The following is a 14533-nucleotide window of genomic DNA, read 5'->3' on the forward strand; positions in this document are numbered from 1 at the left end:
TTTATTCATTCAGGCTTGGGCTGTAGTCTGAGTTCTGGGACCCCACAAAGGGTTGGGGTCCACAGCAAACATCAACACTGCAATTTTATAGCCCCATAGACAAAGTTCTGTGAAAGTAAGCCAGCTGACAGAGGCCAGCTGTGAGGTATTTGGTGCAGAGTAGACATACCCCTAGTATTAAGTTAGAAAATACTGAGGGTATTTTTTGTTCCATAAATAGATTTCTTCTGAGGGGGCAGGCTATTCTTTGGCAGGTACAATTAGGGGCAGAATAAGAGGTAAAGTGCAAAGAATCTCCCATTCACCCACACCAAGAAACACACATTTTCCTTTTGCAGAAAATACTTAAGGCATGGGGCCACAACATTTAGAAACTACTCAAGAAAACTCAGAAAGTACAGCTTTCAGTGACAGAGCTAATTGCCCCATGGGGACAGAGATACAGAGTGACCCAAAGAGCTAATCTGGTGCACTGAGCCAATAGTGAGCACCATTCTAATGTATAATCCAATTTAATCTGCGTACCCATTTCCAAAAGTGGGCACATTCCTTGAACTCCACCTAGGGTCAAACAGCTGCAAATAACTCCCTTTTCAGGGCTTCACCTATTTGTTGTAATCTAGACCATATGCTGGGTACAATACAATTGATCTACAGTTGTACTCGTTTAATCACATTTTCCTTTATTTAACAGCTTTACATAAGTCTCTCTCCATCAGCAGCTGCTTATTTGTATGTTTCATTGTTCTCACTTTGGGTACTGTTTTTACATTTAGTCTAAATAAAGGGCTCACTTGCATGGGCAGCCTGGCTATTCAGGAGGTAGAATTATTCACATCCAAATTTCTCTCACACTTTGAGAGATACATGTTATTAATAGCAATGACCATATGTAAGTCTGCTACTTGCAGACTCTGACATATGCTGAATGCAGCTAGGAGTTAGGAAATTGCTATTAGTAGTAGTATTATTGTTAATGATTGCAGTGCTCATGCACATAACTTTAAGCAGGCATCAGCCTTTGGCATTAGTTATGAATATGTATGAATTTGACCGAAGTAAAAGTTGGGCATAGACTTGGAGCATAGTGGACATGCGGACTCTTGAAGCATGAACTAAGGATCTAGCTGGAAACAAAACACATGGTCATATGAAGTAGTCAGTCATGTTTTCCAAACAAAGGCTAGCAACAGAAGCAAACTCATGAAATCCCTGTAAATTTTACATCTCAACTACAAACTAAAGTAAATATTTTATCAGTATCATTCTCTGTAACTTCTTACACTTACTAAAGTATTTAAAAGCAATGGTGAAAATAGATGAGATCAGAGCATGCATATTAAAGAACTGCACACTTTTGTTTTCAAAACAATGCAACAATTAAGAAACTAGAAAGCCCATAGTTAGAAGTTACAGTTCTCTTGAGCTTACGTATCATCCGAGCTGCTCCTTGATTATTCCTCCGTTCACATGTAAACATTGACAATACAGAAATGCCAAGTTAATCATATTAAACTAGTCATTATTCCCAAACTCAGTAACTTCACAGAACTCAAGAACTTTTCTTACAATGAAGCAAACGTTAGGAACTTAGTGAAAGTTAGTGTTTAATGGAATGTCTTCTGTAGTCAACTCTGCGATTCTTGTGCATCTTTTCCATTAGCTGCATTAGCTTCCATTAGTTAATCAAGTAGAGTTAAGAAATTATGTTGCAGTACTGTGGTTTACCATTAGATACTTTTTCTGCTGCTAGACACTGAACAGTTGACAAAAATAAGTCTAGTGAAGATTTCATGATCAGAATGAAGTGTCTCAATACATAATTTGTGAAATATGTGTGTGTGTGTGTGTGTGTGTATATATATATACACACGTGAATTATAATTTTGTGTCTTTTTTGTTGTTTTCCATCTTATTTCTGGAAGTATAATTAGAACACATATAAGATAGCCATATGACACAAAGGAAAAGTATAGAGGAGAAAATGTTTAATTAAAAGCAACTGATGTCACCTATTTATTCAGTTGCAAGTTTAGAGGACAGATCTCAAACCTGGTATAAAAGTGACTTTAATAAAACATGTTTGTACTTCTACTGAATATTAAGATATTGTGACTAGAATGTTATAGCCAGGATGTTCAGAAATATAGCCATATGTATGTTAAGCTAGTTATACTATAAAACATTGGCACCAATAAAAATTCTAGAAGAGTTCTGCTTTTATCAAGCAGAAAAGCAAACATTTTAAGCAACCAGAGTGTGAAAGGAATGTTGTAGGGTACGTTATCAGGGCAACAAATCTGGATATAGTGGATTCTACCAACCCCATCCTCTATCAAGAAAACCTACATGGGCTTTTAAATACCTCAGAGAAAATATTCATACTTGAAGAAGATTTAAACTTGATTATCTTAAATGTTGCAATGACGAACATATTTGTGTAAAGCATGCTTGCAGATACATCAGCTGAATGCCAAGCTTGTTAATATAACTCTTAAGGAAACTGCTGTGTAAGTGGTAAAATACTTTATGTACCATCATGGAGTCTAGTGACCTAGTTAAACTAGTGAAAGAAGACATTTAAGCGTAGGCCTATTTATATTAGTGGGACATTTGTTCCTGGCATTGTGCAAGCAAATGCTCACCCATTTCAGGAAGACAAGAAAGGCTTTGTTACAAAAATTGTCATGTAGAATTAACTTAAGCTGAAGGTTTTCTAAAAGTCATTTAATTTTGAAAGACTATTTTGAGAAGTAGAAATTTGTGTTTGGATTTTTTTGAAAATAGAATTTCTTTTCCTGTCAAAATAAACTGCTTTAAACAGTTATATGAAAGAATAAACTGAATAAAAAGAATTGCAAGTAGCTATGAAAGTTATCTGATGCTTGTCTGCCACAGGAAGAACAAAAGCAATTAAAGAATTGTGCATTTCTTTAAACAGACTGCACATTCAGGAGCTGAGAGTGTCAACTTCACTAAGGCATGAAGCAAATGAAAGGGTCACAGCAACCACTATGAACTTAAACAAGGACTGTGAGCGATGTTTTCTCACAATTTCGTGAGAAAAGGATGGAGAAGGGTATAAAAACTCTGAACTGAAAACTCTCACATGCTCATGATGTAAACCTCGCTGCCAACTCTGCTCACATATCTACACCAGTAATATCATCACAGACTTAACACCAACCATACCATCAGGGGCTCCTTTACCTGCACATCTACTAATATAATATATGCCATCCTGTGCTGGCAATGCCCCACTGCAATTTGCATTGGTCAAACTAGATAGTCTCTATGTAAAAGAATAAAAGGACATAAATCAGACATCAGGAACGGTAATGTATAAAAACCTGTGGGAGAACACTTCAATCTCCCTGGACAGTAAGAGATTTAAAACTAGTAGTCCTAAAACAAAGAAATTTCAAAAATCAAATGGAGAGAGAAATCTCTGAGCTGCAATTTATTTGCAAATTTGACTCCATCAACCAAGGATTAAACAGACACTGGGAGTGGCTGGCCCCTTACAAAAGCAGCTTCTCTGCCCTGGACAATAGGCCACATCCCCCCATCTGATCTGACTTGTTTTTTCCTCTTTTGATACAGACTACTGATAATGGGCCTTTTCCACCCTAACTGAATAGAGTTTGTCAGCTCTGGCCCTCCCTTTTACCAGGACCCCGCTCTTTAAATACCCCTGTGAACCCTTCCCCCCACTCATAAATCCGATGAAGCAGGTCTTTCCCCATGAAAGCTTATCCTCCAAAATATCTGTCAGTCTATGTGGTGCCACAGGAATTCTTGTTGTTCTTGAAGATACAGACTAAGAGAGCTACCCCTCCGATACGCAAATACAGCATTCTAGAAACAATCTGCCACAGACAGATAAGAAAAAAAAACAATAAAAACAAAAAATCAACTGAAGGAAAACCTCTCAATACTTCAACAAGGGTTGGAGAGAGGAAGTTAACTACAATAGTTCTTTCCCTAAAAAGACACCTCCGCAGGTAACAGCTTCAATTCAAAAGATCCTTCTCTCGTCCCACTGGATCATCTGGCTTCTTGCCAACAGTGAACCCACTGTCTCTGGGTTTAACTCTTTACCAGCATTCACTCATAACATTCTTACATCTACATGTGGGCACCTAGATAAATGGGTAGATTTTCAAAAGTATGGAATGCTCCACAGCTTCAGTCTGAAATCAGGGGTAGCTTTTGGATACTCAAAGTTTATGAAAAAGGAATAGTCACTTATTAATTGGATTTAAGAACCTAAATTTAGACTCTAAAATGCTGAAAATCTTATCAACATTATTTCTCTGTAAATGTCACTTAAGCCTTCTTCTATGAGAGGGTACATGCATGATTTACATGCACAAAAACTGATGCATTATGCCTCTCAGTTACTTCCTTCACCATCTATTCATCTGCTGTCCGATTTTTCCCTCTCTTCAAATTTAATTTGTAGATTTATTCTCCTCTGTGTGACTGGCACATGGCTTTTGTTCCCTCAGCTTGCCTCAAAGAGCTTGTCAAATTTTAGACACAGAGTACAAATTATCTTTCAGAACTCTTAATTATAACAGATTAATTAACAACAGAATTAACAATTGAAAATGTAAAATCATGCTCAGATTTTGAGGTAACAATAGAAATTGAATCTGACGTCTTTGCTTCTCAAGCAGTCCTTTAAGAATTGATAAATCATCTTATTTCATGGCATAAAATAATTATATTAATGGGATTTCCATAAGTAGTGTTATATGTTTGGTGCATAATTGCTGCATAACAACACTCAACTATAGTGTGTAGCAAAAATTAACACAGACAACCGTAAATTCATTGGAACTAATGCAGTTACCTACTTACTTGAGTCAATTCTACTGCATAACCTCCCATAACTGTGCAGTTGACTTATGTTACTATATATTAAAATTTGGCTCATATTTATTAATATATTAAACATAGAAATGTAAGAAATAGTTCAATTTTTAGTAGCACATTTCTGCACATTTTACATAGCTTGAAAAGACAACATCCTGCTCTGAAAGTCAGGTCATACATCTGCTCATGAAGCCCCTTTTCAGCAAGTCTTTTTCATTTTGAATATGGTTCACTAAGCAATGTGATCTCATTAAAAAAATCAACAAAATATCGAGATGCAAATCTACTAAAAGTCAGAATGTTCAGACCTTCCAACCACTTGATATAATGGAGATTATCATCTCTTCTGTCTGATTCACAAGTGTCTACTAGTATCTTCTGAACAACTGACTTAAAAATAGTATTCCCCTTTCCTTGTACAAACATCAATATATGCTGTTGGTGAAATATTGACACATGGCCAACAAAGTGATACAGAGCCAATTAATTTAATGATAGGCCTGTTTCTTCAGACTATTTTTAACTCTGCATATAAATCCTAACTGCCAGATTGCCCTTTGTCACTCAAACTAAAATTTTAAATAATCTTTTTAAAGCTCTCAATAGCCTTTAGCTCTATTTTCCTTTCATCACATCTTAGTTTTGAGTGACAGTAGCTTTAAAAAACATAGGGCAGACAGACATACATGAATAAAAATGAATGATAAATGTGAAGGTGTTTGGATCCAAGACAGTCATAAACACAGGAATAGGACTTCTAGAGGGGACCTATATGGGCTGATTCTTACGTTTGTTAGAAGGTCCATTTGTCAAGTACTTGTTTATATGTGGGCAAGTGATGTTTTTTCAGATCATTTAAAATTTATGCTCATAAAACCTTTACATCATTCCTCCTCACCATACATTTTGTATATGATATTATATAGAATATTTTAAAGACCATTGGAGAGTTTAAAAAAGAGACTATTTCTTCTCTCACTTTACAATTTCTTCTACCACTATTACATTGATTACATGATTAGGTAGTTTTGTTACTGTTAAGGGTCAGACACTTATGATGTGCCTAGATTGATGAGAGCTGTTGACAAAAGATATGCACATTGTGCATCTTATTTGCATATCTCTGGCCAACAGTTCTGTGTGGAGAGGCTTTCCTGACAGTTGCCTCATCTACACTCCTCTCTGCAACGGCATGAGACTCATATTTCTATCCAGAAACATATCTTGCCTGTCTCTAGGCATCAGCCAGATATATTTTTTGTAGGGAGTGGAAGAAAGGGAGAAAGAAGGGAATTTTACTTTAAATTATCTTACAAAGAGTTGAAACATACCCTAGGAGAATTAGTGGCAAGTGAATAGTCAAGGCAGGCAAAAGGGCACAAATAAATAAATGCTACGGTGCTGCACTTTACCATGAGAGGGTCACCTCCACATACGTGGTATAGAAACAATAAACTAAAATATGTTTGAGATCACAAGGGGGACAATGGAAGCATCTGAAAATATCCACTGCCTACACAGCCAAAAGTCTGCCCCCTTTGGCGTATACTTCATGATTCACCTTTGATTACATGATTCGACATTGTGTCTTCTGTAGGCCCTCTGAGACTCATTCACTGTGCAAGTTAGATCGTGCACAATGAAGGGATCATTGTCACTGAATGATAAATTAATGGCTCTCATGGATTCCCCTCCAATGTATCTTCTTAACATTACCTCATTTATTATACACTATCGTTTTTCTAGACTCTCATTCATTACATAACTTTGAACTTAGTTTTCATTACATAACTTTGTACTTGGTTTAACGTGAATTCTGGTTTGAGTTTGGTTACGGGAGAAGGCTATTAGAAAGAAAAGAGGAGCTGTAGAGACAAAGATTTTTACTTTTTAAAATAACTTTTAAAAGTATTATATATTAGGGGTCTTTCATTTGAAAAAATATAAAATGTTTGCATTTTTAAAATATTGACTTGCACATTATTAATAAAGTATGCTTATCTAATTTTCTTTGTGAGTTATTTTTATTTCCATTTGTATTTGGCACTAGACAGCATTGTGGTGCTGTGAAATTGTCAATGATCTTGAACTTGATCACTCCTAAAAGATATCTTTAGTTTGTAATTACAGACACTGACATCTATGTTATGCTTCCTTCACTTTAGAAAAAACAGATCATTATACAATATTATAGCAATTTCTCTCCGGTCTATCTTGTAAGTGAATATAATTCTTCAGCCTAATAATGACTTAATAAATCAAATAATTAACTCAGTACTTTACATAATTAAAAGGAAACAAATATGTTAAAACTGTAGATTAATGGAAGCCTAAGAGTTATAGTTCAAAAGGAAATTAACACACCAAAGCATTTAGAGAATTTGAAAAGAGTATGATTTTTCCATATGCATAGCTGGTTTTGAGTATCTTCTACAACAGGAATTTCTTGCCTCACTCCTGGTTCATTTTAGATCAGTGCCGACACCAATTAAAACAAATTAAAAACAAACACCCATGACATTAAAACATCCTATGCTTTCTCCACCTGATCATTCCTATATCCATTGCAGTGTAGGTGCTTGCTGATGTAACACTGAAAGCAAACCATTTTAACCATATGAACTAATGAACCTGAAAATCACCAGTAAAGAACTAGTACTAGCTAGGTAGCTATATATACACACACTATTATTTTGAGACATACAAAATAAGAATAAAGTCATCTATCAGTAAACTAAGATTTTTTTTGTTCTTTTTTTGCTTATGAACCTAGCCCATGGATCAGCATTCAGCATCCAACCAGCAGACCAAAATCAATGATAAATCCCAGTTGTGTGCCTCATCAGGCACACCGTGCATAGGCTAAGAAGAACCTAATAGGATATAGGGCTACAGACTGAACTGGCATATGAGAACTGAATGGTAACTTTGTCATGATGCAACTGACAAAAAAGCCATCTTGGATGTTCTCTTGATTACAAAATGAAAGAGTCACAGGCAACACAGGTTAAGGATTCACACAAAATTAATGAAACATCTCTTTCATGGCTTTCTCACAAATCAAGTTTCTCCTAAAAGCAAAGATGCTCCCTCACAAGCAAAGTTTATTTCTCAGAGCATTATTTCTGACCATTATTACACTGACCAGACACTCCACATAGAAATGAATGGGCACTGCATGACTGGACTAAGTAAAGAGAGATCAAATCTTGAACTACAATAGAATTATCTGTTTGCACCTTATTTTCATATTAATTTATTTTTAAATGTATTTTCGGCTAATATCTTGGAAAAATAATATTTGTTATAGAAAAAGACTGAACAAGAAAATGTTTGAAAAACATCATACAAAAGTACCACATAACAACCAACATTGTACACAACTGAACTATAAAGGCGTGGTACAGTACAGAAAGGGGTGAGTTAAAACCTACCTTGAGATACTGCTTAATTTGGGCATGATCCTGGTCCCTGGTCCCTGTCTGTGCTCTAGTCAGCTGCAGTTCTGCATCAGTTAGCCATTGATTAAAATTCTTCATGTCATGGTGGAAACACTGCCACTTCTTTGCAGCTCTGTCAAACCATCTACAGGTGGAAATGGAAACCAAGTAATGATATTTTAGGGGTTTTTTTTCATTAGAAGGAGAACAATGAAAAGTCCTTAAAGTATCCGATGTCAAATGATGAGATTTTGATGTCTCTGTGTGTCTGAAATTTTCAATATCTACATGAAAATACAACATTACAGAACAAAGCAGTCACAAGATTACAGAGCATGTAAACCACAGGGTAGGCTGTTACCCATTTTTTACTTCTTTTTTCTTTTTCCTTAATTGTTTTAAATAAATTGCATACTAATAAAAGGTGCTCCACTGATAGATTTAAAAAGCTGAAGTCCTGTGCTAAGCCACAGAATTGGATACATATCTCCTCTCTCTCTCGCTCTCTTTCTTTCTCTCTCTTTATATATATTGCTGAAACAGTGCAATCTGCCATGATACGCTGCCAACAATATGGATAGAGGAAGGAAACTCTATTAAGTATGCAAGGGTAGTTCAGGGTTGATCCCATGTCCAATCAGTCCTTGGTCTACCCTCAGAAGCTGCCAACAACAATCTCAAATTCCACCAGTTTTGGTGGCTGCTGGCTGTGAAAACATGTTTGCTGGGGCCTGAACTAAGACTAAAATCCCATGTAAACATACCATGTCATCAACTAGGTACAAGAGCCTGAAATAGATTTAGCTGCTATCTTGAAGTTTAAAGTAACTTGAGGCACCGTGCTGCCCCAAACTCTTTTCATTTAATCTACAGATTGAGGTGAGATGGACCGTGAAACCTGTGGAAAAGGTGACACGTATTATAAAGAATTCAGTGATACTATCCCTCCCAACACCCAAATCAACAGAGTATGATTAATTTCAATCTTATCTGGATGACCACATACCCTTAAAAGTCTCACTAGTCTCTCAAAGGTCACATGCAGCAGCCTTCACTAAAACCGTTAAATAAATAAATAAAATAAATAAATAAATAAAAGGTGATTTCTTCGACAGTGTATTTTGTTTTAATTGGAACTTCTGTAAAGTATATTTCTTTAAACTGATTTGGATACAGTGGTGAAGGAAGACAGACACAACGATGATTTTAAGTGGGAGGCTGCAACTTTATTATACTTAATGCAGGTGAAGGATGTACTCACCCTGTCACTCATACTCTCCCATCCCAGGCCTTTTAAGTGTTTCCAGGGAAGTACTTTACAGGGCCTCTATCATAAAACTGAAATCTTGAGGTCAATTACTCAGACTACTCCTGGGACTCAGTTAACTGATCTGAATCATACCACCACACCCTAAAGAAAAGCAAGGGAACATTTTTTCTGCAAAGGCCACATGGTGTCCCCCTATCCTATGAACACAAGTCCCAACAGCAAATTCGCAGGTTTTTAATTCTGGGACCATTCCTTTCTGGGAACCATTCCTTTTTCCTTGTAACAACACTGGAAATAAACTACATTCTTACTTAACTCAACTGTCCTGAGCCTGCCATTATTTTCAAAACAGGTTTCAAACAAAGTCATCAGAAATAAAGATAAAATAAAAACTATGGCTATGGTTACACTGCAGTGCTCTGTTGACAAGAAGTCACTGTCAGAAGATATTTCCCAACAGAACTTCTGTTGACAGAGTGTGGCCACATACAAAAGTCAATTGGAAGAGCGTTCCACTCTACGGACAGATCAGCTGGACAGCCCAGCTGCTCTCTAAGCAAAACAAGCACTTGGAAGCACAGCAGACAGGGCTATCCATTATTCTGGATGCCCTGTCTGTCAAGAGAATGCCCCCAAGAGTGTCCACACAGCTCAGCTCTTTTTGTAGACAGACTCTGTTGACAACAGTGTTGTGCCTCGTGGTTGAAAGACAGAAGGCTGCTGACAAAAGTGGTGGCTTTGAGCCATAGAACTTCCCAAGGCATAGTTATGGTACAGTTTCTGGAAACAACTCTTTGATTTGGACATTCATAGAGTTTCTCATCCCAGTAATAAATTCATTTATCTTGTGTTTTGCTGCACTATTGAGTGTGGTAAGTAATGAGAGATTTCTTGGTATGTTGTAGTCACAGAAAGGTAACTGTTTTAATCTGTACCTTCTCAAAACAAAAAAAGCAGTCTTACTGACAACCACCTAAACTCAATAAAATTCTCATTAGCAACCATATGCCATACCACAGTAGTACTACTACTGGAACTTTTCCCTGCAACAAATCCCGTTGCCAACTCTGTTCACATATTTGCTCTGGAGACACCATCACTTGACTAACCAAGTCAGGAGCTCATATTCCTGTACCACCACGAATGTTATATATGACATCATATGCCAGCAATACCCCTCTGCTATGGATATTGGACAAACTGGACAATCACTTCTCTTGAAAAAAAAAACTGGTGGATTTTGCAAAAGCTATTTGTTTGTATGACTGATTTTCACCCTCAGTTTGGACCACTCAAATCTTTGGACCACTCAAATCCAGGAACATACAGATTGTTAAGAAAATGACATTCAGTGGATGTGTTTACATTAACAAAAAATTAGTCTACATGTATATACAATGGTATCTGTTAAAGTAAGGTAATGCAGTGGAAGATACACACTTGGGCATACATGAGTATGCATGCTAGTGATGTACAGCCCATGAACTAAAACAAAGAATTAAAAATTATTGTACTTTCAAAACTCATACATTTCTCTTTCCATTGTTTTTACGGTCTTCTCATCCTCCTATTAAACCCAATATTTACCCCAACATACACTGAAGTTAATTTTTCACAGCAATTGTCAGGTTATTTTAAATTCTAATAAGCACTAATAAATGCCTGGAAAATTGTAAACAAAATAATAATTAAAAATAAAATAAATATGTGAAAGCTGGCAGCTCTGTTCCCATCAGGAAAAAAATGAATCAACAATTCAAAAGTGTGAAACTAATCGTCACTGCTGACTAGTTTTTTTTTTCCTGTCACATGTGCTGCCACACAAAAAGGAAAAAAGAAAAAAGCTGAATAAAAGGCCTAAATAAGGTTAACTCAGTCTGGCTCTTTTGATTTTGATTTATTCTGTTTCTGAAATATGCTAGTAGTATTATTTGCATCCTCTACAAGGTAAAATGTCACTGAAACAGCTGCCAATGGAATCTGCATATAACTGGTGTTGAGGCAGAAAATGGCAAGGTATGGAGTGGGAAGGCATCTTTTTACAAGTATCAGATGGGTAGCTGAGTTTGTCCGGATCTTTAAAAACAACAGGAAGGCCTGTGTTATCTTATAGACTAACAGATATTTTGGAGTATAAGCGTTCATGGGCGAAGACCCAATTCATCAGATGCATGAGTGGGGGTGTTTGAGAGGAGGGTTTAAGAGGGAGGGTCTCAGTCAAGGGGAAGCCAGAGTTGACAAGGTGTGTTCAGTCACAGAGGATGTGGCCCATTATCAGCAGTTAATGTGGAGCTGTGAACATCAAGAGAGGAGAAATCAAGTCAGTTCAGTCAGGGAGGATGTGGCCCATTATCAGTAGCTAATGTGGAGGTGTGAACATCAAGAGCAGAGAAACTGCTTTTGCAGTTGGCCAACCACTCCCAGTCTCTGTTCAATCCTTGGTTGATGGTGTCAAATTTGCAAAAGAATTACATCTCTGTAGCTTCTCTTTGGAGTTTATTTTTGGAGTTTTTTCATTGTAGGACTGCTACTTTTGAACCTGTTGCTGAGTGTCCAGGTCACTGCAGCACTAAAATAAATATGTAAGTAAGTGGGAGCGGGGATACATCCCTTCAGATTATGTTTAAGCAACATTTGGAATTCTGATTCCTTGACAATGCTTTTCACTAGGACTAAAATCCTAACCTGTTATATAATATCCTTTTGCCATCAGGTCACCAGCAGTAGATTTTATGGTGTAAATCTGATGTCTCAGTATTAAGGTTCCTAAACTGCAAAGAGATAAACAAGCCTGAACTTCAACGGGGCTCCAATAGCAATCAGAGTCTATGCTTACAGATGCTTTCTCTGTGGCTTTGTCCATACTACAGCACAAAGTCAATTTTAAGGCACTGAGCTCGATTTTATCATGTGACTGTCTTCGTTGCAAATGCCATCAGGTTGATTTTAAGGAGCACTAAAGTCAACTTTCTTGCCCCACCTTTCTCAGGCAGTGTAACCCCAAGTTAAAATTTAAAACGTTGAATTAATGCTAGTGTGGAAATAGAATAATTTTAAATTAATTGTATTGGCCTCCAGAGGTATCCCACAAAGCCCCAAATGTGTCTGTTCTGACAGCTTTCACCTCTACTGCTCTACCAGGTGTACAGCAAGTAGGTAACAGGAAGCCCTAGAATTTGAGTTCATTCTGTTTCTGGCTAGCATGGCTAGCAGACCTCAGAAGTAATCACATCTACACATGAGTTTTCAAGGTTGCAGAAAGGCCCAGCATGGAGCCATCAGGAGGTCCAAGATCTTATTTATGTGGGGTAGGGGATGAATCTGTGCTGAGTAAACACCAGGAACACTCAACAGTGCTGTGTGAAAATCAATCCCGATTCACATCTGCCTCTGCCCTCTGCCCTGTTGTCCTTAGATATTTTCTAAAGAGCATTGTCTTCTGTCCCTTTTAAAAAAGTAACCCCAACCCAACAGATTCTTTGGTTAAAGAAAGCTTCCTATGCTCTCCCTGAAGGACTAAACTTCCTTCCCAAGGCATGTGGCTTGGGAGGCAATTAACTATGAAGGAATGGAGCTTGTGGGCTTTCTCTCTGCTTTCCCTCTCTCACACAGGCCGTTGAGCTAGGATTTCATTACCAGAAGGGACAGGGGAATTCCTGATATTCACAGGAAAAAAATTTTGAATGGGGCCAACAGGTGCCCCTAATGCTCCACAATGTGCCCTCAATTGTACTGTCCTCTACTACTTCCTCCACTTTGCCAGTCTATTTCTGAAGGGCTTCACACCTCATCTTGGAGACATCTGTGTATGGTGCTTTTCCTCACTTTAACCAATAGACCCCTCTGCCCTCTCAGCACTGGGAGAGACCCAGGAGTCCTTGTACCAGCCCTCGCACCCTATAATCTACTAGACCCCTCTCCCAAAGTGGGGAGAGAACCCAGGAGTCCTGCTCCCCTCAGAAAATATCGCCAGCAGCCATCTGCCCAGACCACCATAGCCATGGGTTCCATCCTTGGGTTTGGCCTGGGTTGAAGGGAACTATGAGGCGGGGTGGGCTGGGTCCATGGAGAGCAGTTATAGTATAGTTATGGTCCTCTACTCCGAGCCAGCACTAGAAATCTCAAAGGGCAAAGGCCTTCTGTCTCACAGAACCTTTGAGAGAAGAGAACACATCTCATTGAATCTTCTTTCTTTGTGAATAATATGAATAATAACATATAATACACCAGCTGTAAGTGGCACTTGGGTATCACAGGCGTCACTGGGGTAAGAGACTCATGGGCCAGAACTTGTCTCCTCTGAATTTGATTGGACAGTACTGGAACCACTACTACTGCTGGCAGCATAAACTGTGTTAAGATTTTTATCTGAAATACTCTGGATATGAGTAAACAGTGTGCCCTTGTAGCCAAGAAGGCTAATGGCATATTAGGGTGCATTAGGAGGAGCACTGCGAGTACCGGGCAAATTAGTAGAAAAAATAGTAAAGAATAAAATTGTCAGACACGTAGAAGAACATGATTTCTTGAGCAAAAGTCAACATGGTTTCTGTAAAGGGAAGTCGTGTCTTACTAATCTATTAGAGTTCTTTGAAGGGGTTAACAAGCATGCGGACAGGGGGATCCAGTAGACATAGTATACTTACATTTCTAGAAAGACTTTGACACGGTCCCTCACCAAAGGCTCTTATGTAAATTACGTGGTCATGGGATAGGAGGAAAGATCCTTTCATGGATTGGAAATTGGTTAAAAGACAAGAAACAAAGGGTAGGAATAAAGGGTAAATTTTCACAATGGAAGGGGTTAACTAGTGGCATTCCCCAAGGGTCAGTCCTGGGATCAATCTTGTTCAACTTATTCATCAATGATCTCCAGAAAGGGCTAAGCAGTGAGGTGGCAAAGATTGCAGATGACACCAAAATGTTCAGTCAAAACCAAACA

The 14533-nt window shown here is 37.8% G+C and overlaps 1 protein-coding gene across 11 annotated transcripts in view; it reads right to left on the minus strand.

Annotated features, from left to right (window-relative positions):
* The window catches only part of DMD (dystrophin), a 2199436-nt gene that overhangs the window by 1034683 nt on the left and 1150220 nt on the right, over positions 1-14533 (minus strand). For all 11 annotated transcript variants that reach the window (XM_074994601.1, XM_074994607.1, XM_074994584.1 and 8 more), the window contains one exon: positions 8316-8466. In XM_074994601.1, the coding sequence (XP_074850702.1) occupies positions 8316-8466 (151 nt within the window). The remainder of the gene's footprint in view (positions 1-8315; positions 8467-14533) is intronic.

The sequence above is a fragment of the Carettochelys insculpta genome, chromosome 1 (genome assembly GCF_033958435.1).
Source record: "Carettochelys insculpta isolate YL-2023 chromosome 1, ASM3395843v1, whole genome shotgun sequence".
Taxonomy (NCBI): domain Eukaryota; kingdom Metazoa; phylum Chordata; order Testudines; family Carettochelyidae; genus Carettochelys; species Carettochelys insculpta.